General features: G+C 46.1%; 1 protein-coding gene across 1 annotated transcript in view; it reads right to left on the bottom strand.

Moving 5' to 3' along the window:
* Positions 1-27,119, bottom strand: part of LMX1B (LIM homeobox transcription factor 1 beta) — a 196,610-nt gene that overhangs the window by 8,341 nt on the left and 161,150 nt on the right. The window contains exons 3-7 of the mRNA XM_048512296.1: positions 10,664-10,896; positions 8,327-8,505; positions 7,094-7,171; positions 5,482-5,548; positions 35-196 (exon numbers count right to left, since the gene is read on the bottom strand). Coding sequence (XP_048368253.1) covers positions 35-196; positions 5,482-5,548; positions 7,094-7,171; positions 8,327-8,505; positions 10,664-10,896 — 719 coding nt within the window. The remainder of the gene's footprint in view (positions 1-34; positions 197-5,481; positions 5,549-7,093; positions 7,172-8,326; positions 8,506-10,663; positions 10,897-27,119) is intronic.

Genomic DNA, 27,119 nt, shown 5'->3' with positions numbered 1-27,119 from the left:
GGGTCAACAACGGCTGGTTCCCAATGAGTCTTACCATAGGGGTTCATGTGGTCACCTGGCATTTGTGGTGGGGTGAGACCTTGCTGGAAGGGGTCAGTGGCATAGTTGCTTTGATCCATCGCTACGATCTGCTGCTGCGGTGGTGCTAGCGGCGTGTAGGATGTCATCATCCCTTCCATTCGGTTGGACATTACTTCTGCAAAGAAAGACAATGGACTTCATGCTATGTTTCCTCAGTGAAATTGCTAGCGTTGTAGCACCTTCAGCCCTGAGAGGTTGTCACAATTATCAGGGCTGAGTCAAAATGGGAGACGTTTTAATGAACATTTTTTTCTCTATCAAACGGCAATTCTCCCTTATGCAGCTTTTTCTGGGGTGGGGTGGGGGAGGTCTGCCAAAAAAGGAGATAACAGTTTTTGGATCTATAGGAAGCACGGGCCAGAACAGGTCATCTTCACTAAGTGATTTCCGATTGGCTACAATATGTTTCCTTTGATGATGCTAGCAAGCTGTGTCTAGATGTGTTGGGTGAAATGGTGGGTTGATGTCCAAAGCAAGGGAAAAAAATTGTGCAATATGGTGCAATGGGAGCAGCAGTGGCAAAAATGGTGCAATTTATTTATTTATTGTTTAGATTTTTATACTGCCCCATCCCCATCCCGGAGACTCTGGGGCGGTGGGGTGATGATGATGATATTATTGTAATGTGCACTGCGATGCAATGGGGGGCAGCTTGAGGGGTGCTCTAGGAGGTTAAGAGCTACGTTAGTGCTATCCCTAATCTGGAGGAACCGGGTTTGATTCCCCGCTCTGCTGCCTGAGCTGTGGAGGCTTATCTGGGGAATTCAGATTAGCCTGTACACTCCCACACATGCCAGCTGGGTGACTTTGGGCTAGTCACAGCTTCTCGGAGCTCTCGCAGCCCCACCTACCTCACAGGGTGTTTGTTGTGAGGGGGAAAGGGCAAGGAGATTATAAGCCCTTTTGAGTCTCCTGCAGGAGAGAAAGGGGGGATATAAATCCAAACTCTTCTTCTTCTTCTTCAATAGCAGCAGGAGATGAGAAACGAAGGGTATTAAATGTGAAAAAGGTTAACATTTGTTCAGGGGGTGGGGGGTGGGGTTAAAGGAATTTTCAGCTGCTGAAAGAACTAATTTCCACCCTGAAATATAAATGGGAGAATATCTGGGGAAAACTGTGTTATTTTGGAATGAGCTTTTCTATCCCACCCTTTCTCCAAGGAATACTGTTTTAACTGTCCATTTTTAACTTAACACATCACTGTGTAGCTAGGTTAAGAGTGTCTAACTGGCCCAAGATCACCCGGTCATTTTCATGACTAAGAGTGGATTTGAATCTGGATCTCCTGGATCACTGCACAACAGCCTGAAATCCCTTGGCAAAGCTTCCCCACAATTTGCACCTTGGGGCAGAAGAATTTACACCCACTGGTCTTTGCAGATTCTTAAGAAAGTGAATTCATTTAGTAACACGTTTTAAAAATGAAACGACCCATTTGTTACGATAGCGCACATGGATGACAGAACTAATGACGTTTCTCAAATGTTCTTTTTTCTTGGTTGTTCTGCACCTCTGAGATCAGGCACAGAAGAACAGAACAGAAGGGGAGAAGAGACAATGTCACTAATGCAGAGGCGGGGGGGTGCACACGATGCACCGGGCATGCACCCCTATGGGGGTGTGGCAAGGGCATCCCAGGGGCAGGACGGGGGTGTTCCGGGGCAGGACGGGGGCAGAGGACGCACCAGTGCACCAAAGCTTTCCCCCCTTGCTACGCCTCTGCACTGATGTGGAACCTTTCCCCGACTAGTGGTGCTGTGGGTGGGTTGGGTCTATTACTTACTGATTTATTATTATTATTGTCTTCTTGGAGTTAAACCTCACCTTTCTCCAAACATTCAAGGCAGCTTGAGTTGCTGCTGCCTGTCTGGTCTAACCAGGGAGCCAATGGGCAAGCAAGAGAAGAATCTTTCTCCCTTCTTCTCGGGTCCTTGTTAAGTTTCCATGCCACAGGACATCTTGGGAAGTGTAGTCTGTAGGATGCCCCAAGGCATAACACTCCACTGGCGAAAGCAGGGGTGTTGAACTCTGGCCCTCCAGTTGTTCGTGAACTACAATTCCCATCAGCCCTTGCCAGCACAGTGATGGGAATTGTAGTCCATGAACGACTGGGAGGAAGAGTTGAACACCCTTGGTTTAAACCATTTTATGCAAAAACAGTGTAAGCTTCTTGGGTTTCAGGGAAGGCAATGAAGAGGGGAAAGTTCAGTAACCCCAGACAATAGAATGTGTCCTCCTCCCTCCACAAGTGGACAGCTCTAGCTTCCTTCTCATTTACGATGCCCAGAATTCTTGGGTAGTGAAACCACAAGGGTTAAACTGGTGTAAAACTATTTTGCAGTGTCACTAATCCCTCACCCATGGAGTGTTGCATATACAAACACCTGTACTATCAGTACCAGGTGTGCATGGAGTAATGGTAAGAGCGGTGGAATCTAATCTGGTGAACCAGGTTTGATTCCCCCTCTTCCACATGAAGTCTGCTGGGTGACCTTGGGCTAGTCACAGTTGTCTCAGAACTCTCTCAGGCCCACTTATCTCAAAAGGTGTCTGGTGTGTGTGGGGTGTGTGTGGGGTGTGTGTGGGGTGGGGGTGGGGGTCATTGTCAGCTGCTTTGAGACTCCTTATAGTTGAAAAAAGCAGGGTATAAATCCTGCTTTTTATTTTTATTCTTCTTCCCATGGCACACAATCCTTAGCACATAAAACTGGTAAAGTGGAGGAAGAAACTGGATTTCCTTATATTGCTGAATAATCCTGAACCTCTCGCAATCCTTCTGAGATTGTTCAAAAGGTTCTATTTATTTCTGCCAGGGTAGAATGAGGAGCTGCTAATTGTTTCCTTGAAATCAACTCCCACGATCCAAGCTGGAGACTCCAACATTAAGCAATGCCAGTCTAGCGACTGTTTCATCTGTCATACATATGCAGTGGTTTGTTGCATATTCCCTTCCATTAAGGTTTTGCAAGCAGTTTGGGGTGGAGAGTCCTATTTGTCCAGAACTTGGCGCAACCGTGTGTCAGCCCTGACTGGCGCCAATGGGTGCCGGTATGGCAAAAGCAGGTAATGATAATTTGACGCTAATGAAATGGGAAAGGAACTGCAAAGGGAGAGTGTAAATGCCATTCAAGAAAAGAGGGATTTGGAGGCCTGGTTGACTGGGGTTCCTTTTTTCACCTTCCAAGCACTAATCTGCAATGGCTTCATAACAGGGGCCGCAGGTTAAATAGGTCAACAAGTCCAGCTTCACCCACTGACTCAAGCAAGCACTATGCTTTCCAACACAGAAAGGGGGCTCCCAAGCCTGTATTCTCACCATCAAGGTAATAAAGAGGCACTTTCTGGGGGTGGGGGATCTGGTCTAGCCTAACAGTTAAGACATATGAATCAGAAAGTCCCAGGTTTGAATGTTCCTCTGCCACAGATTCATTCCGTGACCTTCGGCAATCCCCCCAAAATACTAAGCTATTTTACAGGGTCTTGTACAGCTTGCAAGATGATTATACTTAGAATTTCCAAGACCTGAAAGTGTTTAAAATGTTGAGTATTATTAGTAATTGGATGGCGGCGGCGGGGGAGTGGGGGATGCTTCTCTACTAGCAAAGTTCCCACCCCCACTATTTTCTCCAGCTAGTCTCAGGGTCTGAGGGAGTGTGCTGCAGAGAAGGCTGAAAGGGAAACCTGGCTGGTGTGGCAAAGGCTAAAAACTGCCCTCACACTCGCTGATTCTCCCTTTCACCACCCCTCTGCAAAATATGGTAGAGTCTTCCCCCTGTGCGCTGGAATGGCGCAGCTAAGGTTGCCAACTCTTGGGTTGGGAAATTCTTGGAATAGTGGGGTTTGAGGAGTGGGGAGACCTCAGCAGGGCTGATGCCATAAAACTCCCCCCCCCCCCCAAGCAGCTATTTTCTCCAAGAGAACTAATCTCCATTATTTGGAGATAACATGTAAGTCTAGCAGTCCCAACCAAGCAGTGAGGTGGGTGGCAGCAGTGCCACAACCGTGCCACCCTGAATGCTCCTAGGGCCATGGTGGCGAACCTTTGGCACTCCAGATGTTATGGACTACAATTCCCATCAGCCTCTGCCAGCATGGTCAATTGGCCACCACTGTCCTAGGGAGTCTTCCTGGTGGCACGGGGACAGTTGCAAAACAAAACAGCCTCCCCACCACCAAGAAGCCTCTAAGGCTGTGGTTCTCAACCTTCCTAATGCCGCGGCCCTTTAATACAGCTCTTCATGTTGTGGGGACCCCCAACCCTAACATTTATCCATTTTACAGATGGAGAACACTGATGCAGAGAGTCTTAGGTGACCCTTAGGTGAAAGGGTCATTCGACCCCCAAAGGGGTCGTGACCCACAGGTTGAGAACCGCTGTTCTAAGGGGCTGAATAGACTTAGGTAACTCAAAAGGGTCACATAAGTCCGAATTCCCCGCTGCCAGTATATACCAGGAAATGGCCAGGAGGAAGCCAACTAATGTTGTTTTCTCCCCCAGCCATGCCCCTGGACCACCCCCGTTGTGCTGGTGGCAGCAGCAGGGGTGCTGAGACGTTGGTGCAACATCCCACGCAGTGCCCCAGTGCCAGGGAAAGGCCAGTGGTGGCTACATGAAACCAGTTTTGCCTCCCTACTAGGGTAAGTGCCCTAGGATGGGCATTTCTGCCAGCTGACAACCATGCCATTTCTACCAGTGGTTTCAGCCTGCCTGCCCCCAACTCTGGATGGGGCTCCAAGAGACCTCCAGAAGAAGGTCCAGTCCCCAACCAGCTATATCATGTGATTTCTCTCAATATGTAGATCATCTCGCACCTTCTGGCCTCCTAGACCCAGCATGGCCAATTGGGGGGGCTGATGGGAATTGTAGTCCATAACATCTGGAGTGCCAAAGGTTCGCCACCACTGTCCTAGACAGTTCTTATGCACTGAAAAGGCTTTTCTGGTTCACATTTAAGTATTTTGTGAGTGCCCTCATCTGAATGGTAGCCCAATTTTGCCAGCTTTTGAACTCTAAGTATGGTCAGCCTTGGCTAGCACTTGGATGGGTAGCCACCCAGAAAGTCCAGTGTTGCTCTGCTGAGGCAGGCAATGGCAAATCACTTCTGTTCATCTCTTGCCTTGAAGACCCTGTGGGGTCACCGTAAGTCTACTGTGACTTGATGGCATTTTCCAGCACTATTTTGTGGGTCCACACCTTGAGTATTCTGCATGGTTCTGGCAACCTACTCTAAAACTACATAATGGAACCTGAGCCCTTCGGGGGAGGGCGGTTTATAAATATAACAATAAATAAAATAAATAAAAATAAAATAAACAGAAAAAGTAGGGTCACCCAGACAGCACCCAACACCACCACAAGCAATCCCTATTGCTGCATCCACATCCCAACCGTTGCTTCACCTTGACCTAATCGCTGAGAATTCTGCTGCTCCTGCTGCTGCTGATGTCGTCGGGCCAATTTCTTCATCTGAGGAAGAGGGGAAAGCCGGAGTCAGTAGGTGTACCTGGACTGAAATGCCACTCAAACATCACTTCCTATCGCCCCACACCTAAATGGTACTGCCTCCATCTCTTCAACACTGATGATTCACTGGAGCCTTTTAACTGGAAATGTCAGGGGCTGAACTGGAGAGCTTCTGATTGCAAAATATGAGCTCTACATCTGGGTCAGCCTCTTAATTCTCATTCAAAACCAGAGTCTGCCATCTGCATTGGTGTGTGCTAATCTTGTTATCAGCTCACCTTCTTAGCTATCTGTAAACCAGTCTGAATCTGGCAATGATAGATATAATCAGGAGGGCATGAGAACACTTCCCCCGCATCTGAGGTTGGTTTAAGAAGGAAATCCCACATTCGTACATTCAATCACGTATACATTGAAGCTCATCCTCTGTTTACTGCCAGAGCTGGCTTTAGGCACAAGCTAAAAAGGTTGTAGTTTAGGGCCTCAGATTATGGGGCACCCCAAAATACAAAAAGAACCTCGTAAATTTCAGTTTTAGAATAATGTATCCTTTTTTCTATGGGGGGGGGTTAATGCTAAAGGGACTCTTAAACTTTACAATGTTAGGTCCTTAGCACATCTTAATTAGGTCCAGCAGATTGATGGTTTTCAGGTTTTGGAGGATATGTTGAGAGCATGTTTGCAGCCAGTTTCTGCTTTCTGTGTTTTGTGGAAATAACGAGAATGTGACTAACCCAGTGAGTGAAGCATAAGAATTTTCATAAATGGGAAATCTCCACATAAACCAACCCTACTGTGCACAGTTCTTTATCCTATGGTACATTATGGGCAGTGCCAGATGTCAGAGAGAATCAGGGGGAGGGGGAAGGGAAGTGAGTCACTGTTCCTTTCTTCCGCTTCTTCTCCACACCTCTGCCCAATCTCTGTATATGGACCTTAGACATCTCACCTTGAAGAAAATGCATGAGGGCTACTCTGGAGTTTGCACAGGAAGTACAGGAAAAAATGGTACGTGAGTCACTCCTACTTCCAATTTCTCCTTCCTGCATTTTGTAACTTTCCCCCAACTACCAAATTTATTGGTTCCCAGGGGGTCTTACACAGAAAGCAGTACAGCTACTCAAGAGGTACAGTTAATGTTCAAGTGAACACAGTATCCTTCCCTCACATACAATATAAGCTGTGTGTGCTTAGTCGATACAAACACCAAGGCTTAAGAAGGAATACTGCAACTCTCAAGCACCAATAACAGGATGTAAAATGAAACAAAGCCGTAGATCATGTTATAACTTGATTCCCTATGTGATCTTCTTCTGATTAAAAACCAAATCCTACCAATACTGCTAGAATTGTCACTAGAAATTTTGCCTGGTGAAATCTGAAGTTTATTTGAAGAGCAGTCAAGAGTGTTTTGATTCAATTACCAAAAAATGATCTAATTTTAAAATAAAAATTACTAAGGTGTGTATATGTATGTAACACATCCTTTACCGGAGCCATTTTGGCTACATTTTAGGTGCTGTGGTGTTCTTCCATGTAAGTCCTTACCTTTGCTCTTTGATTCTGAAACCACACCTGGACAACACGAACACTAAGGCCTGTTTCAGCTGCTAGCGTCTCCCTAACCTGCAGGGTAAGGGATGCAAAAAAAAAAAAAATTAAAAGAAGTTAGGGAGCTGACATGGAATATTGCTGGGATCTAATGGAAAATGCCAGAGTTGCTACTGCAAAGTTTCGGGGCTAAATTTCCAACAATTCACAGTGAGATACAGTGAAGAAATAAAAGGCGTTTGTGATGGGATTGTGTAGGGTTGCCATATTCCAGTTCCCCAAAGCCTGGCAACCTAATTTGCATATTAAGTCAGTGGTGTGCTAGCTATGCAAATCAAGCAGGTTGATTGTTGGGCTTCGCTGGCACCTCCTTTGTGTTCGCTTTGGGCAACGTTCAGAAAAAGCTGAGGCAAGATTCAAGGAGCCATCTTTCTATCTGATGGTTTGCCATGGCAGCGTTCAATCCTGCTTCCTTCTCAGACAACAGCGAAGATTTATTAAGGAAGAGATGTAGCATGCACATCAATCACAGCTGTGATTTTTCTCATTAGTGACAGTGATGGAAGACAGGGCCAACCTGGTTTCTCGGTAAAGAATTGAGCAGAAGACTCCCCGGAGGCGTACCACCCATTGGGCAAAGTGGGCAGTTGCCCAAGGCGCAAAAATTTTTAGTCACGTGGGGGCGCCTGATTTCTAAGCCCAGCCCACTCTGGCTAAGCCCCACCCACTCTGGACAGTGGCCCACAAGCCACCAGAGGCAGGGCAGGAGGATGGGAGAGCTCCGCCTCCGGTGAACTTGGGCTGCTGGGGCCGTCCGGGAAGGGTGAGTGCCATGGCCAGGCTGATCCGCCCATGGTGGGGGGGAGGGCATCAAAGTCAGGTTTTGCCCAGGGCTCCAGTTTGCCTAGGTAAGCCACTGAGACTGCCTGTACATGTAGATCTGTACACTTGATCTATAAGGACTAGAATCTTTGGCCCCTTCGGCACACACAGAATAATGCGTTTTCAAACCACTTTCACAACTGTTTGCAAGTGAATTTTGCTATTCCGCCCAGCTTCAAAGAGCACTGAAAACAGTTTGAAAGTGCATTATTTTGCATGTGCGGAATGACCCTTACTGTTACTGTTTCTTAAATGTCTAGCTGTGTCTCAGGGAAGTCTTACCAATGTAGCTAATTCATGGCAAGTGTCGGAATGACAGTGGGGATTTCCCACTGAACAGCAGCATACCTTCCTGCATGGCTTGGAAGACACTTCAAAGGAGGCTTTGAAAGCTCTTCTCTGTTGTGTCGTCAGTATCGTCCGCGGCCGCTTTGGCCTCCTCGGATCCTTTGCGTCATCGCCCCCCTTCCCTGGGTTTGCTTGTCCTTTGGTGGGCTTGACGTCTCCATCCTCATCATCACTTTTCACTGCAGAGAAATTAAAAACACATGTGAATTCTACCCTGTTAGCTCCATGCCAGTCACTGTGCATCGGGGGGGAAAGCTATTCAGAACTGTGAATTAAAGTAGCTCAAAATCTCCACTGAGAAAAGCTGACTTGCACGTATTACTCAAATTTTTCTTCCTATTTTGTATAATTTATTCTGCTTCTGCAATCATGGGGAGAGGTAAAGAGCTCAGCATGCTAAAATCCCCTGACCTTGATTAACTGTGCAATCCAAAGGGGAGGGGGGCTGAAGCCATATTAGAAACAGCAGAAGGGCTGTACAGGTGTCCATGACACCAGCACCATGCACCATGCCATCATCACTGAGAGCCAGCATGGTATAGCAGTTAAGAGCAGGTGGGTTCTAATTTGGAGAACTGGGTTTGATTCCCCACTCCTTCACTTGTGTGGCAGAGGCTTATCTGGTAAACCGGATGTGTTTCCACACTCCTACATTCCTGCTGGGTGACCTTGGGCTAGTCACAGTCCTTCGGAACTCTCTCAGCCCCACCTGCTTCACAAGGTGTCTGTTGTGGGGAGAGGAAGGGAAAGGAGCTTGGAAGCCACCTTGAGTCACCTCACAGGAGAGAAAGGTGGGGTATAAATCCAAACTCTTCTTCTTCACTGTGTAGATGCTGGAGCCAAGGGACGTACCTCGGTGATTGGCTGCTGAAGCACCCCAACATGGAAACTACCTAGGCCCTTCAGCAACCAGCTCCCACAAATTCCAACCCCAACATGGAGGGGGGATTCCAGGATCGTTCCCAGACTTTAGTTGGCTCCCAAAAGACTTTTGGCCTGGAAACGCCCCCTCCCAGTGGCACAGATTTCCACCATCAAAAAAGGTAGCGTAAGTAATTTTTTTTCTATGGGCTTTCCTGGGGCAGAAATAAGTTCCTCCTTCTCCTCTGGGCTCCTATGCCATCGATTGCTTCTTTGGGTCCCTGGACACTGCTCTACAGCCCGCCCCCCCTTTTGATTGAGCTGCCAGTTTCTTCTACAACCCTTCTGAATTCTGACCAATTTTGGAGATTATCTTCACACTTTGAGGGGTTAGAAAGGTTTTTTTAAAGAAAGCTGAAATTCCTAGGAAGCCCAGCTATGATATTAACTGTGCAAGGTTCCACGTTTAAGGTTCCACATTTTTAACTCCACTAACATATGGCTAGAAGGGTATAAATCTTTTTAGGATTGCCCTGTGTTTTTTTCCTGCAGTATTGTGGAACACATGCAGCCCTGCCTGTAACCCAGTTTCATAATCTTGTCATCAGGAGGGGATATAAAATCTATAATGCGTGCCACAACTGCCTTGAGGGATATGGTAAAAAAATGTGTAAAAGGCAGCATTCTACTTCTCTTAGTGGCAACCCAATTAGTGCCTCCAGTCCACAGCATCTGGTACTCAAAAGAACACTGCCTTCCTAACAAGGCTGTTTTTATTCTCAGATATCTACACATGGCCCCATTGTGTGGATCAAAACATCCACAGAAGGGATGGAGGGATGGAAGGATAAAGGGCTAAGGCACATGGCTAAGGATTTTTTTTTCAAATGGGGGTTATAAAACCCCAAACAATAAAAAACACCTGCATGTGTGCAGATGTGCCAGAGGGAAAACATTGAGGTGGCTTTTTGGGTTGCTTTTGGACCCCAAAAATGAAACTCATCAATTGATAAGTATTCTGGACCTCATATCTTTCAGCGTAACCTACTTCGCAGGGTTGTTATCAAGATAAAATGGGGAGAAGAGAACCAGATGCACTACCCTGGACACCTTGCAAGAAGCAGGGGATAAAAATGAAATGGGATGGGAAATTCAGAAGTTAGACTGGGAAGGGAGGAGGGATGTGTGTCAATTAAGCCACAGCCTTTTCTGTGATGGCCCCATAAATATGGAATGAGTGATCTCTGCAGAGTTACTGTGGTCTGACTCTCCTTGTTCCTGGCCCCAGCAGCCCTCCAGGGTAGTGACCCACCTAGGGCTTTCTCTGTGAGTTAGTGGCCTCACTCTCTTGGTTTGGAATGGTAGAAATGGCAGTTGTTTCCCAGGTGGTTTTGTGGACAATCCAAAGGGTTTCATGCATCTTTGCTTGTTGGTAAATTGCCAATAGCCCCCTCTGTCCCCCAGTTCAGGACTGACCTGAATCGGAGTCATCTGGACTGACAGAGCTCAGCAAGTCTTTCTCCTTTTCGTAATCGCTTTTGCAGAGCAGTTGCCCTTCCTTCAGAACGAATTCATCGCCTTTCCTCAACTGCCGTTCGCAGACGCAGCAGCAGAAGCAGCTCAGGTGATAAACGCACTCCAGAGCCCTCATCACAAACTCTGTTGGGGCAATCTTTTCCATGCAGCCACTGCATTTTGCAGCAAACAATCTGTCGGGAAACAGAACATGGAAAGTGTTAGAAAAACAGGGCAAGGGTACCAAAGGCAAGCCCTCCTGGACCAGGTCAAAGGATGACCGACCGAGTCTAACATCCTATTTGCTACAATTGCCAACCGGATGCATACAGAGGTATGCTGCCTCTGAAAACAGGGGCTCTATTTAGCCATTGGGGCTAATATAATTGATACCCCAAAGAGAGAGAGAGAGGTTTTATTATTGCAAACCCTTCTGCAGGATCTATGCCAAAGGCAGACAGGAATTCTCAGGACTGGAGCTGAGCCTTGGTGAAAGCACAGCCGCTTTACAGGATCAGAGTAGCTCAGACAACTGCAACCAAATGCCCTTGTAATTGCCCTGCCCATTTGTGACAGGCAGGCAACTAAGCCAATAATTGCCTGTAAGACATCATCACCTCTGCCACTTCCACAAAGCTCCTTACCATTTAGTTACTTAACCCTCCCCCCTGGCATTTCAGCTATCACCCTTAGTCAAACATTCAGTATCGCACAGCAGTGATTCAACATTGCCAACTACATGCCACTGTTACCCAGCCAATCCTATCTACCATAGCGTGCCAGCTATCAAATTCTATAATGTATCTTCAGTGAAATATCAAATATTGAAAATATATGACGATGCCAGATACTCCTTGGCTATTTGGCTAGTTACTGAAACATGCAACAACTACCTGTTGGGTGCTCAGGAAAACAGGAGACATTTTGGGGAGCAAGTTTTATTTCAGTTCAAGGTGAGTGAGGAGAGAAATATCTGGACTGCAGAGGTCTCTGACCTATGGCCCTCCAGATGTTAAAGGACTACAGTTCCCATCAGCCCCTGCCAGCATGGTCATTTGGCAGAGTTGATGGGAATCATACTCCATGAACATCGGGAGGGCCATAGGTGGCAGACCCTCATCTAGAGCAAAATCTTTCAGTGAAGAATGAAAGGCTCTTGAGTATTCAAGGGACAGAACAGGCATCATGGGCTAGCACCTTTAGGTAGCTGCCGGGGCCTGATCTCTCCAGGAGGGCCCTCTCTCAGTCTCTGAACTGCTACAATACAACAAACAGGACCTCTTAGTATGGTAATGGCAGGATTGGGGCCCCTTTGGGCATGCCCTGCCCAGGATTCTGCAACCATAGCATAGAACAGCATCATCATCAAGGGTGAGGCTTTCTCTCCTTCCTCATTCCTGCAGAGGATGAAGAGGGTCGCTTTCCTTTTCTCTCTCTCCTCCCTCTGTTTAGCCATCCTTGTTCATTCACTAGATTAGGTAACAAGGGTCACATGGGATTTTTTTGTTGTTGTTGAAAAGAGGGAGCACATTTAGGAAGGGGAGTCCATTCAAGGACAATACAGTGTTGTCATTAATATGTTGCCTCTAAGATCAAGGAAACCTGGGTTCAAATTCATACTCTCTCACAGAAGCTGGTTGGATTACCACAGCCATTTTAACCTACCTCTCAGGGTTGTTGTTGTGATAAAATGGGAGGAGGGGAAAATATTGAAAGTCCCTTTGGGTCCCCAGTGGGGAGAAAAGTACATCTAAACAAACAAATTAAATCTGAGGCACCAGCAAGGGCCTGCTTCCCTCCCTCATAAAAAGACATAGTGCATCGCCAGGGGAATTCTACCCTGAGAAATGAAGGGACAGGCCCAGAAGATGAGGCCTGAGTTAATTTCAACTAGTCTGGAGCCTTTTTTTTTTCCTTACAGAAGAAGCTGAGACACACAACAGGAAGCTGGGCTTGACAAATGACCTGGCTTGGATATCTCTTGATCAAAACCACAGCTCATTAGATGGCCGAGTGTTTTTAAATTCAGGGCTATAAACCTGCTCAGAGGTCAGTAGAGAAGTTGAGCAGATCTGTGGAGTGGCTGAGCAGACGTGGATGCTTTCCCCCTCACCCCATATAAAAATGGTCTTGCTTAATGGGTCCAGGAATTGGAGCAATTGCTCACCAAAAGAAAACAGATTGCCATGAGACAGCCCCTCTTGGGCTGCATCACTTCAAGATACAGGTGTGTGCAAATGTGTGTGGATGTAGAGGGAGACAGCCAGTTTGAACACTCCTCTGCATAAAACAACACTTCACATAGAAAACTAGCACATCAAGTAGAAGGCTATTCCAGAATAATTCTAATTGGCATATTAATTTTCTATGGAAGGTGAGTTTTGATGTGAGGAGACTGAAATACCATCTGAAGATTATATGGAGAGCTTCTTCCTAACTGTGGCATGTTTACATTTTGGGTACCACTGTTTTTCACGCCAAAGCATCCTGGCTGGTTGACAAGCATAGGTGTTTGCCCCACAAATTTGGTACTTAAGAGATATACTGCCACTGAATGTAGAGGTTCCACTGAGGTATCATGCCCCTGACAGATAAAATCCTTCCCCCTTTGTATGACACATAAAATGCCAGCAAAAAGACCAGCTGAGGAAACAAGACCAATCCCCCTGCAATTTTACTTCACAAATAGACATGAATCAGTTGTTAATGTCTGTATATTCTTACTCTTGAAACAGATTAGTTGGTTATTACAAAAAAAAAGGCATACTGGCTGTTGTGGGCTCTCTAGGCTGTGTGACCGTGGTCTAGTAGTTTTTGCTCCTAACATTTTGCCTGCATCTATGGCTGGCGTCTTCAGAGGCATGGCAGAATAAGATGTGTACATCTGACCATGTCATGTCTCTGAAGATGCCAGCCCTAGATGTGGGTAAAATGCAGACCACGGACACACAGCTCAAAAAAACCACAATGGCCAGTCGATTCTGGACTTGAAAGTCTTCAACAATAGACAAAAAAGCATCATTCGTGATCTTTTTCACTTGGATACGTTTGTCACTTTTTGACGGTACCATCAATTACTGTAATCAATTACTGATTACAGGTTGGATTCTACAAACTAGTACAAGAGGCAGGATTAATTTCTTTTCACCCCCCTGCCCCAAACTATGCAGGGATAGGGTAGTCTATTAAATATAAATAACAACAACAACAACAACAATGTGTTGCATCAATATAATAATAATAATAATAATAATAATAATAATAATAATAATAATAATCCTAAAGGAGTTGGAGAGACCTCTTTTGAGCCTCCAAAACACACTGCTGATGATCTTCACAGCTAAAAAGCCATATGGGGCAGAGCTGAGGCAAGAAAAAGAATTTGGCAAAACTGCCCTTCTTCCCTTTTGGGGAAGCAGAAATGCTGACCGAAACAGCTGACAGGCATAAAATACCAATACAAAAGTTATTCAGCAAAGAATGCTCTAGAAAGATGTGGATTCCCAGCTGGGCTGGATGAAAACATGATGTAACCTGACTGCTTCCTGCCCTCTCTGGGATAACCTCACGGATGGCTGTTGCTGAGACATTTATACATCCTGCTGCCAGATATTAATTGAAACACATAATACTTTTCAAAGGAGACAATTCTCCTATTTATCCAGAACATCAACCATTCAGAACTTAACACTCCTTTCTGTTTATGCTTGGAAGTAAGTGCCATTAGTTTCAACAAGATTTATTCCCACTAAGTAGACAGCACTGAGACTCAAAACTGTTGCTTATACTTAGTCCTTACCGGTGGTGGGATTCAGCAGGTTTGCACCACTTTCGCAGTGATTGTAATGGTGCTTGTAAACAACCAGTTGTTAAATTATTTGAATCCCACCACAGGTCCTTACTATCTGTTTTTGTGAATGCAACCTATGAAGACTGGCTTATAAAGAGACATGATATCTCCAACATGTTTCCTAAAAGATAAAGGTATATGAGATGAACCACCTCCTTTGGGCACTCTTCATACATTTTCACTTCCCCTCTGAATTTGTGTCTAATGCTGATGAGGCATGGAGAACTTGCATAGCGTAGTCCAAGTCTGGGAGATCTGGAGTCAAATCCACACTTTGCCCGGAACATATAGGGTGAACCTGAGCCAGTAGCTCATCCTCACTCTAACCCACCTCATAGGCTTCTTGTAAGGATCAAATGAGGGGTGGGGGTGGAGGGAAGAGATCAAAAATCATTTATATTAGTTGTCTGTATTCCAAGAGTTGGGAAAATCAGGTGGGTGATGGAGTCCCTCCTACTGGAGTCCCTTTATAGTAGGGATGCCAGGTGACAACCCACCAACCCCAAGAGTTGCCGAGGTGAGGCTAGGGGTGGAAATGTCATCAGGCCAGGAGTCGGTGTCATACCCAGGCAAAAACCTAGATGGGACACTGCAGCATTTTTATGACATTACCATAGAGTTTCAGCTGATGTCTGATAGGATTTCCAAGTTTTTGCAGAGGTGTGATGCTGGAACACAGACTGATGTTCTTCCACTACCACTGCAGGGCTTTCCCCGTCATTCACAGAGGCAGGTAAGGGTAAGAGGGCCCTTCCCTGGGAGTTACTAGAAGTAGGTACTTTGCAAGCTTACTTTATAGAAGTAGGTACTTTGCAAGCTTACTTTATAGTGACAGCATGTGAATTTTGCTGTTGTTTGGAAGGACACTGCTGTTAGTGTGCACACAGAGAGGGCAAGGTTTTCCCACCTCCTGGCTCCCTTTGCATGTGATTTGAAAGGAGCAGCAGGACAAAAAAAAAGGCAAGGTAACTTAACAGTGGAGAAGACTCCTCAATGGTCATAACCCTTGGTTTATTCCTAACTATGGCCCCTTTCGCACATGCAGAATGATGCACTTTCAATCCACTTTGCAGTTGGCTTTTACTGCGCGGAACAGCAAAATCCACTTTCAAGCAATTGTGAAAGTGGATTGAAAGTGCATTATTCTGCATGTGTGGAAGGGGCCTTTGGTATACTTCCTGGTACCAAACTTGTGCTTCCTGTCCCCAGCTCAGTGCCCTGGCCTTGGAGTAGTGAGGGCCAGTCCCCGCTTCCTGTCATGTCACTGTGACATCATGTGCTGCCAGTATCTGAAGTGACCACCTTGGGTTTAAAGGTGGGTCCTGGGTCTGGAAAGATAGAAAACTACTGAAGTATACCACCCTACTCTAGAATGTTGCATGTCTCTTAAGATGTGGCTCTAACCCAGGGGTAGGGAACCTGCGGCTCTCCAGATGTTCAGGAACTACAATTCCCATCAGCCCCTACCAGCATGGCCAATTGGCCATGCTGACAGAGGCTGATGGGAATTGTAGTTCCTGAACATCTGGAGAGCCGCCGGTTCCCTACCCCTGCTCTAACCCAACAGGGACACTGTCTTGATCTGCCCCTGATTACACTGAACATGTGCAATGCCTTGGAGACCTCAATCCTCACCCTAAAACAGCAAAGGGAGATCTTTGCTAGTTGAAGAGGTTATAAACACATCATGTGCTTTGGATATTCCCAGGAAGCTCAATAGACTCCCTAAGCCTCACACACGCTTCCACAGTTGAAATGAGGCCACTGGACTTTTCCACACCAAGGCACAAACCATCTGGCATTTCCTTTGGGGGGGGGGGGTTTGACTGATTGCCTTCTGCATTGTTATCTTGCTTTTAAATATGGCCCTACTCCGCCTCTGTCAAATCACCGTTCTGCACTGTTTACCCTTATAATAATGTCCTAACAACCTAACCTTTACCTTTTCAATCGCCTCGCCTGGGTCTTTAATTTCCTCCTGTTTGTGGGGCAAATAGACTGTAATGGTTTTCTTATAACTCATTTACTGTGCTGGGAGAGATAACTGCTGCGCAGTGTTGAGTTTGCCGTTCACATTAAGTGCGGTTCAAGAGGTTCTCTAAACAGGACAGAGTCATAAAAAGTGGCCAGTCCAACCAGTTAGGCTCATTTCATGGCAAGGGCAACATCATATGGGATATTATTAAACCTTGTTTAATTTGTACCCGCTTGCTGAATCTGATACAGCGCGTCAAATTTTGTGGGATTTTATATTATGGTTCCTTTTTGTTTGATTTTTAAAAAGAACAGATGCACACAGCTGCCCCCCCCCTTGCCCCTCCAAAACATACTGATATATTAATAAAAAGTCAGACAGTATCAATATTGTTCATCACCTGGCCAACGTTTTCCAGATTTCTTATAAGCTGAGACCCATCTCTCTCACGCTCTGTCTTTTTTGGACTATCAATACTGCAACTCAAAAGTTTATTTTTAGCATGTGAAACAGAGGGTGCTCCAAGATGTGTCTCTGCATGTTCCTGATCTCATTTGAAGGAAGGCTAGAGCAGTAAATCATATTGAGACAGAGCAGACAAACTCCTCTTTGTGTTGCAACCCAGCCCAGCATGACTAGGGACTCCTTGGATGAGGATACAGATGTGGGTTATGGTACAGGTTTGGTCCCAGAGTCCCAGACAATGCCTGCAGACCCAGATGCTGAGCCTCCAGAGGCTCAGGCAGAGATATAGACAGGCTCAAGCCCTGGAACTCACCGGTCTTCTTATGCATCAGGGGGGAAACGATTGGCATGGAGAAACAGGAAAAGGCAGAAAATAAAGACTCTTGGGTCTCATTCGCACAAAAGAGGAGAACAAATGGGGCTTTTCAAGTTGGAATGGTGGGGCTGAGAAATTCAGTTAGGGATGCTGCCAAGGTGACACCTAGCAAACGTCCCTCTAACCCAGTGGTGTCCAACTCTGGCATTTCAGATGTTCATGGACTACAATTCCCATCAGCCCAATTGGTCATGCCATCAGGGGCTGGTGGGAATTGTAGTCCATGAACATCTGAAGTGCCAGAGTTGGACATCCTTGCTCTAATACCTCTGCGTGGAATGACCTGCCTGCAAGACCCCCTTTCTCCCACCTGCCACCAGTTGTATGCTTATAGGTTATGTTGGACCTGAGGATCCCACAGAATTACAGGTAATCCCCAGACTACATAGATCAGGTCCTCTGGAGAAAATGGATGCTTTGGAAGGTGGGCCTGTACCCCACTGAGGTCCCTGTCTTCCCCAGGCTTCACCCCAAAATCTCCAGGAGTTTCACAAGCAAGATCAAGCAACCTTACACCCCACCCCCACCCCAGTCTCCCACAGGTGACCAGGAGGGACCTGGCAATCTTAAATGCAGTCTCTGGCAAGAGGTGATGCACTGGAATAGATCACAAGAAGTGATGCATTGGAATAGCCAACAGACTCTAGAGGGGGGGGGAGGTATCAAGGTAAAGGCCCCACCAGCTTCTCAGTACCAACAGCTAAAGGGACCTAGTTGCTGGACAGCAGCCTGACTTGAAGAGAAATAGGACCCCCCCCCCCAAAAAAAACCCCACATTTCTATCTGAGGCTTTAGAGTTTCTTTTGGTGTCAAACACTGAGGATGACGGGTATGTTCTCGGCTTAATGTTCATCCGTCGCCAGCACTGTCCCCTTCTGTCACTATCGCTCACATTGATTGTGTGGCATCTTTCCCTCCCGGCACTTTGATAGCAGAATTTATGAGGAATCAAATTATTGCCGTGAGAAGAGAATTAAAACAATCCTTCATTTGCAAAATCCCCAGTATTGCCTTGCCGTGCTCCACCTCTGGGATTCCAAATGAGCCTTTCTATTGGGTATATATATATAAGCAGAGTAGAACAGAAGAGACAGATTCTCAGTTGCTTTTTATAAATGAGTTTGCTAACAATAAGGGAGGGTTACATGGAGATAAAATAAGAAACCCTTTCTTTCCTGTTACACATCTACATTACTGTACGTTTGGTTACATCTTGGCACCTATCTGCTGTCTCACATGATGTGGTCTATCTCGTGTCTCCTCCCTGGTGTGGTGTCTGCTCAAGCAAAGGAACAGAGGCTGATTCCGCACGGGCCAAAAACAGCAGTGTGAAAACGGTGTGAAAACAGTATAAACCCTTTTACACCATCTTTGCACTGTTTTCACACTGCTGTTTTTGGCCCGTGCGGAACCAGCCAGAGTTAACTTTATAACTTCAGATGTACGTGCTCACTAACGTGTAAGCAATGGCTATCTCACTGGCCAACAGCTGACCAATAGACCAGGTCAAAAACAGTGACTTCAGCCAACTTGTCTACATACAAACAGTTAACCCTTTTATGACGGAGCTGTGGCAAAATCCCAACAGTTCCCTCTCCTGCAAATCCCACGGCTCTTTCCAGGAGTACCAATTGCACTCTGCAGATTATGGTAGCAATTTTCTTCTTCTTTGCTCTGGAGCTGGGAAACTATTTTATTTTATATATTTGCATAGACAGAATTTTTGTAAAAAAAATGTTAAGGGTGCCCACTGCATTCATAAAAACTGAAGTCGCAATTAAAAAACCTAATGGATTAATGGGGGGGGGCAATTATTTGGGGGGAAACTGTAGTTTCGGGCTACACCCCCCCTTCTGTACATACAGAATAATGCACTTTCAATTCACTTTCACAAGTGTTTGCAAATGGATTTTGGTATTCCGCACAGTCAAATCCAGCTCCAAAGTGCATTGAAAGTGGATTGAAAGTGGATTGAAAGTGGATTATTCTGCATGTGCAGAAGGGGCCTGTGTCAGCAGATGAGGACAATGGCTTCATAAGGCAAGAATGTGAAAGTGACTTCTTCGTCTGCAGGAGACGAAGAGCCCCAACTGCAATCGCCAAGCATACCTCAAGCACAACAAGCTGTTTTGCATCCCCCGCTTCTGTAGAAACAGCCGACTCAGCAAGATTGATTCTGCTTCTACTGTTGCATCAGACTTAAATATGATGGCTGCAGTCCAGAAAATGATGGGCATGCCTCAGCTCACCTTTCCTCATTCTCACACAGATTTCAACAGCTGCGCTGCACATCCTTTGTGTTCCACAGGAACACACAGATCTGCCTCGATCACCAAGCTCAGAACTGTCTACTCAGAAGGACGGTGGCTCTGCAGGGACTCAAGTGAAGATCTTTCTCCTCCCCTCCACCCCGGTAATTTTAATTGGAGGTGCCAGAGATGGAACTTGGGACTTTCTGCAGGCAAAGCAAATGCTCTACCACTGAACCGTGGCCTCTCCCCAAATATAACCATCAGCCATCGAGGCGTTTTGTCCTTTTTAAAATGAAAGCTACTAGCCCTTCATTTGAAAGAGAGAGAAAAATTAAAACACAAACGTTACACGAAATGGTGTCTTTTAAGGGATAAAAGCAACTGTTCTTGTCAGAGTGATCTACCTCCAGAGGCTAGAATGAGGCAGGAGGGGCACCTGTGTCAGTCAGCCACTCTGACCTAAAGGTCAGGCATCTTGGTTCAGTCCTTCTGAGATTCAGGCCCTCTCTTCCTTCCTCCTACAAGACACTAAGCCTAACTGGGGATGCATGGAGGGGGCACCAGAGCCGTCCATCCAGAGGTGGGATCCAGCAGGTTCCCGAGAGTAGGTTACTAATTATTTGTGTGTGCCGAGAGGGGGTTACTAATTGGGTGATTTTGCCACGTGATTTTTGCCTTAGTTACGCCCCTCCTCTCAGCAGTAGCACGCAGAACTTGAACCAGTCTAGCAGGAGGTGCACTGGCGTGCTTGGCAGCCTGCGCCTGCGTGCATTCGTTTCCCACCCAAGGACCAGCGTAGTGGCTGCGTCCTTGCCACAGCCCTGCCCAGGAATGCCCCGCCCCTGGAATGCCCGGCCACGCCCCCGTCGTGCCCCGTCCAGCCCCACTGGCGCTACGCCACAGTTTGAATACCACCACCATGGGAACCTGTTACTAAAATTTTTGGATCCCACCACTGCATCCATCATGTACAATTTCTGGACAGAAGAAATGAACACGAAACCCGCTTTTAAACTGATACCTACAGTGATTGCAAACACGTTCACCCTTTTCTTTTTGCACTGGATACACAACTTGCCGGCCAAAGTCATGTGTGAGATCATAATACATTAAAAATAATCTGTTCACTTTGCTCTCCCTCCAAAGCACTCCAAGCAGCTTATAGGGCAGATCTTGTCTGATTTCAGCAGTAGAATTGCTTTCAGACAGCTGATACAATCAACACCTTGACCATGTATGTAAAACCTCAATGTCATTTCTGACACAAAAGGGCCTTCAGGACTGGGATTTCACAGAAATGCCACAGCGTCCTCTGAAGCAGCCCTTTGACAAAACCACACAGCAATGATGCTTTGGCTCGTGCCAACCTAGCACTGCATATGAAATGGATTCCTCCTTTTAATTTTTTGTTTTGTCTTGAAGGAAAATGGGTTGGAGGTTAGCTGGCAAGAATGACTTAGGAGAAAGCATTTATTATGACCCTCTCCTCTCGAGTGGGAGCATTAAAAAGGGGGGAAGGAAAAGAGTCGGGGGGCTGCATAAAACAAAATAACTTCATATGTCGGCTTGCCAGAGACACCGTTCAAGAGTTCCTCATGCCCAAAGCCCATCAAGGAAGCCATTTAGTTGCTGATTTGCTAGGGAGAGATTCCTTCGTCCTGCGGTGTTAATGACTTGCCAGTGGGGGGTCTATTGCCAAATTCCAAACTCATCAACGCAATCTATTATTAATAACCCCTCGAAAGGCTTTTGCGGTGGCGTTATTGCGGAAGACATAGAAGGCTCTGCGGTGTCATCCGTTATCTAGATTGCAAGGGGGAAAAATATATGTTGGGAAATAAAACAAGAGCGTCGACATTTTATAAACAAAATGTTTCATGTGTTACATCTCCTCGCCTTCCCTCCATATAAAACAGTGGGGTGCAGGAAGGAGATGTTGGCAGAGATTTGCTGCAAGGGAGGGAACTGCCACTGGGCTGGAAACTTTTCCCCCCATGATTTCTTACCATGGAAGGAGAAGTGGGGTGTGTCCCCCCAAGCCACCATTGGCTTCAGCCTTCAACTTCCTTCCTGGGTTCATGCCAGGTCGTTTACTGAGATGGGATGGCACCTGACTGATGAACAAGGGCACAGGAACGAACACTGCTTTCTAGAGAACTGGAAAATGTGGGTACAAACCCCTCAGAAGATGTTCCGTATATTCACAAATGCTGTATCCAGTAGGGATGCTTCCAAAATTCTCTTTGTTCAAAATTCTGTGCTGAATTCTGGAGTCTGAATTACCAGGAACCAGTGTATCGGCAATCTTGCATTGTTCCAGTCCACCACCACCACCCCCAATTTCTGACTTTCATATAAAGCAACATGCATCTGCAGTTTGCCATAGTTTTCAGCTCTTTTGGTTCATTTCCATCTTTCTTCCCCTCTATGTTAGCAATGAGAGGTGTTTGTTGATAACAGAAACTGGAAAAAAAACCTTAATGTGATGGATATGTGATGGCATCAAGATTCTTTTTTTGCATCAAGAAGAAGAAGAAGAAGAAGAAGAAGAAGAAGAAGAAGAAGAAGAAGAAGAAGAAGAGTTGGATTTATATCCCCCCTTTCTCTCCTGTAAGGAGACTCAAGGGGGCTTACAAACTCCTTTCCCTTCCCCCCTCACAGCAAACACCTTGTGAGGTGGGTGGGGCTGAGAGAGCTCCAAAGAACTGTGACTAAACTCAAGGTCACCCAGCTGGCTTGTGTTGGAGTGCGCAAGCTAATCTAGTTCACCGGATAAGCCTCTACAGCTCAAGTAGCAGAGCGGGGAATCAAACCTGGTTCTCCAGATTAGAGTGCACCTGCTCTTAACCACAACACCACGCTGGCTCTCCAAGAGCACCACAATATAGGTAAAGGTAGACCCCTGTGCAGGCACCAGGCCGTTACTGACCCATGGGAGATAGACCAACTCTCAAAAAAACCCTTGGCATAAAAATCCCTACAGTTGTATTAACATTAGTTTCTTACTGTTTATTAGTGTGCATATGTGAATTAATAATGTAAAAATATACAAACAATCCAAAGGAACTGAAAGGAAAGTGTGCATTCTCCAATGTAAAAATCGATTGCAACTCTGGAACAATAAAGGAACAGAACAGCAAAAACATGCTCCTCTGTAATGCTCTCGCTTGATAAAAATGGTGCCATGGTGCCTGAAATAGCCATCACTGATCAAATACAACACAGACTCGTTTGACTCAGTCTGGCTAATTGGCACGAGGAGGATTCCAGGACTAGTCTCCTGCAGTTCCCCCTTTTGACCACAGTAGAATGGCGGTGCTCAATCTGACTCCCTACTCCAGTGATGGTGAACCTTTTTGAGACCGAGTGCCCAAATTGCAACCCAAACCCCACTTATTTATCGCAAAGTCCCAACACAGCAATTTAACCTGAATACTGAGGTTTTAGTTTAGAAAAAACCGGTTGGCTCCCTCTTCCTCTGCCCCACCCGCTCGAGCAGGGGCCAGCTTGCTGTAGCCTCTAGCAAGTCCCACGCGCAATGCTCTGTGCCTTTCTAGCATCTCTGCCTCCCCTCTCGGGCAGCAGCCACCTGGAGCACAAGCACCAGGCCCGCCAGCCAAGTCCTCCCTGCTCACTGCAATGCGCGCACATTGTGCTCAGTGACCCAAGCCAGCCTAGATGTGTGTGTGTGTGTGGGGGGTGATTTTCCAACCCCCACATGACGAACTCTGTGTGTACGGGCCCACAGAGAGGCCTCTGAGTGCCACCTCTGGCACCCGTGCCAGAGGTTCACCATCACTGCCCTACCCATTCTCCCTCTGTTGACCAATTCAAACCTTATTTGGATTTGAGTCTGAAATTCTTCCATTGAGGCTACGGGTGAGGTCTAATGTTGAGCTGGGGCATGGGCACCCACAGGATGCTGAATCAGCCCTCCCAGATTCTGTGCCCCCACCCGAAATGTCAGAAAGTCACTAGCAGGGATAAGCAAATGTGTTCCTTATATATATTTTTTGTATATATATTTGCATTTTCATCAGCAACTTCAGTTCTCTAGTTTGATGTATGTCCATTTTTATTGTGGAAGAATGTCGGACAATTTTATATTAAATTTATACAGCACATACAGTTTTCGTCATGTATACATCGAACACCTAGGCAGTGCTGATTTGCTACAATGTGTATATTTGGTGCAGTGAATTAAACGTTGATGACGCAGAAACTCGTGTGGAACTACTAATTCAAGGGATTGGTTCAAATGAGACAAAAGTGAAATTAAAACTGGGATTTTTACGTAAAAGCAGCAGGAATGGAGAATCGACCCTAACAACTAGTGTTCTGGATTGCAAACAGATACTTTGTAAGAGGCTAGTAGGAGCCCTGTCATGCAGAGTGGACAGCTGCGGTAAAAGCTCTGCTCACAACCTGAGTTCAGCCCAACAGAAATCAGTTTCAGGTAGCGGGCTCAAGGTTGACTCAGCCTTCCATCCTTCCAAGGTTGGTAAAATGTGTACTGTGCTTGCTGAGGACAAAATGTAGATGACTGGGGAAGGCAATGGCATCAACATAGTCCGCCTAGTACAGGGGCCTGCAACCCGTGGCTCCGGAGCCGCATGCGGCTCTTTCAACCTTATACTGCGGCTCCGCGTGGCCTGGAGGTCGGAGGGTAGTGTGGGCCTGTTCCTCCAGCCCTCCAGAGCAGCACTAGAAGGGGTATGGAGGGGTATGGAACCGCCTCTCCGGCTCGGTAGGTCTTCAGGGTCATGGAAAATGGGTCCAAATGGCTCTTTGGGTGGTAAAGGTTGCTGACCTTTGGCCTAGTAAATGTCATGATGTGACATCACCTCATGGGTCAGTTATGACCTGGTTGCTTGCACTGGGGACTAGCTATCCTTTTTTTTTACCTCACAGACTGTAATACATTTTATTATACTTTGATTTGATGTTTTATTCTTATCAACCATCTTGAAAGTTAGCAAGTTAGCAATATTTTAAATAAATCCATAATATCTCTTGGTGTAGTGGTTAAGAGCACGTGGATTCTAATCTGGGGAACTCCTCCACCTGAGTGGCAGAGGCTTATCTAGTGAACCAGAGGTGTTTCCGCACTCCTACACTCCTGCTGGATGTCCTTGGGCTAGTCACAGTCCTTCGGAACTCTCTCAGCCCCACCTACCTCACAAAGTGTGGGGAGAGGAAGGGAAAGGAGCTTATAAGCCACCTTGAGTCGCCTTGTAGGAGAGAAAGGTAGGGCATAAATCCAAACTCTTCTTCTTTAACCAGAAGAACCAATGTGCTTTGCTCATAAATAATGGGCTGGCAAGGAATTTGATTGTCAGTTAAGAATGAAGCCAAATTTCGAAAGGTGCTTGGTTCGACGCACATGTCCCTGTTTTGATTTCGTTTCTCCCTTGTGAGAAGCAAATAGGGAATTTCACACCCATTTCTCCTCATGAAACATTTCCTATTGGGACAAATACATTTCTCATTGTTATTTTTAAACTGGCCGGTTCTATATGATGCATAATGCAAAAATGGAGTGAAAGAAACATAACTACCTTACAAGGAGAGAGTTAAAAAATGAGGCCGACTTATGTTCTGGCTGATGGGAGAAAGGTAGAATACTTGTGTGTGTATATATATATATCCGTTTAGAAGATGCAAGGGAAGGGGAGGGAGGGGAGGGAGTGAGGGGTGGCATGCAAGGGAAGGGGGGAGGGAGTAAGGGGTGGCATGCAAGGAAGGGAGGGGGGGAGGGGGCCCGGCATCTGGACATGGCCCACCCACCCTAGTGGAGGGAGAGGGAGGAGAGGGAGGGGGAGGGGTGGCATGCAAGGGAAGGTGGAGGGAGTGAGGGGTGGCATGCAATAATAACATACAGACTCCGAAAAGAAGCAAATTGGGTCCCATTACCTCCTCTGCACTTTGGTCAACAGGAAAGCTACATGGGTTATCTGTTATTTAAAAATACAGTTGTAGTTTGGGTGAATTGATAGTATTAGGATTTTACAGGTGCCTCCTTCGTTCAGTCCCACAAGAGTTAACTGTTGCATATGTAGACGGAATACTGAAGTTGCACGCTTGGAATCATATGAGCTTCTGGAAAGATCTCTCTGCTTTCTTCTTCCAGAAAAGGAGAAGAGGCAGACACACAGGCATAGACACCCAGACTGAGCATTTGCATAGATAGAGTTTGCTATTCCTATATTTAGTAGTATACATTCATTTGTTATCCAGTAAAGTTCTACAAAACAACTCACTCGCATCTTTGCTCTATCATTTACTCTGCTAATTCATTGCAATCCAACAGATAGCCCCATTCAGCAGCTCATCTATGAAGGGATACATGTGCTAGAAAGGGAGCAGAGATCAGAGTACTGCCCGCTGCCCCTCACCCCTCTGTGTCTAAACACCACGTACGGGCTCAAATTCAAATATGCCAAAACTCACACGCACAGCAGCGTAGCTTCCAAACACAAAAGGTCTTGAACACATAGTAGAAGACTGCTTAACCAAGCTGGAAGGAAAAGTTCCCTGATCAAATACTCAGCCAAATTAGAACTCTGGCAGTACTCTTGTATGCTGACAATTCCCAAACTGAGGCGGTCGTACACAGTAGCATGCTACAATGCATTACTTATAGCTCAGATGAAAGGCAGTTTCCTTAAAAGAGGAAGACGAGTTGGTTTTTATACCTCATTTTTCTCCATCTTATTAAGGAGTCTCAAAGTGGCTTACAATCACCTACCTTTCCCACCACAGACGCCTTGTGAGGTAGGCGGGGCTGAGAAAATTCTGAAAAAACTGTGACTAGCCCAAAGTCACCCAGCAGGCTTCATGTCGAGGAGCGGGGGAATCAAATCCTGTTCTTCCAGATTAGAATCCGCCACTGTCAAGCACTGGGCCACGTTGGCTGTCTAGAACAGCACCTCCAGACCAGTGTTTGTAACTGTCCTTTCCTGGTGGCTGATTCATTATTACATGTCCTTTTTTTTACTACCCAAAACATGCCACAGCTAGGAAGAAATTCCTTACAAAGTGGCTATGAAAATACCCAGCTGCCTCAGATGTTCACAAACTAGGGCTGATTCCGCATGGTGCCAAAAACAGTGGTGTGAAAATGGTGTGAAAACAGTATAAACCTTTTTACACCGTTTTAAACCCTTTTACATCATTTTCACACTGTTTTCACACTGCTGTTTTTTGCCCATGCGGAATCAGCCTAAGGCTATTTCTAACTAGCTACAGCAAAAACTGTACAGTTGTCATGGCTAAATTTAGGTTTGCTATGATTTCTTACTTCAATTTTTGGGGCCTGTGGGCTTATATTAAACATAGGGGGAAAGACAGCAAGCAAGGTGCAAATTTCTCTTCTCTTCAATACGCTCCACTTTATGCAGGTCAATGTGTGAATATTGCAATGGCCGGCCAGTCCAAAAAGCTGCCAGAACCTTTTGATTCATTGTGGTGTAAAATTTTCATGGCCAGAGCCTGCTTCA

The sequence above is a fragment of the Sphaerodactylus townsendi genome, linkage group LG12, assembly GCF_021028975.2.
Source record: "Sphaerodactylus townsendi isolate TG3544 linkage group LG12, MPM_Stown_v2.3, whole genome shotgun sequence".
Lineage (NCBI taxonomy): Eukaryota > Metazoa > Chordata > Lepidosauria > Squamata > Sphaerodactylidae > Sphaerodactylus > Sphaerodactylus townsendi.
The sequence above is the reverse complement of the archived record's forward strand: the minus strand, read 5'-3'. Positions and strand labels throughout refer to the sequence as shown.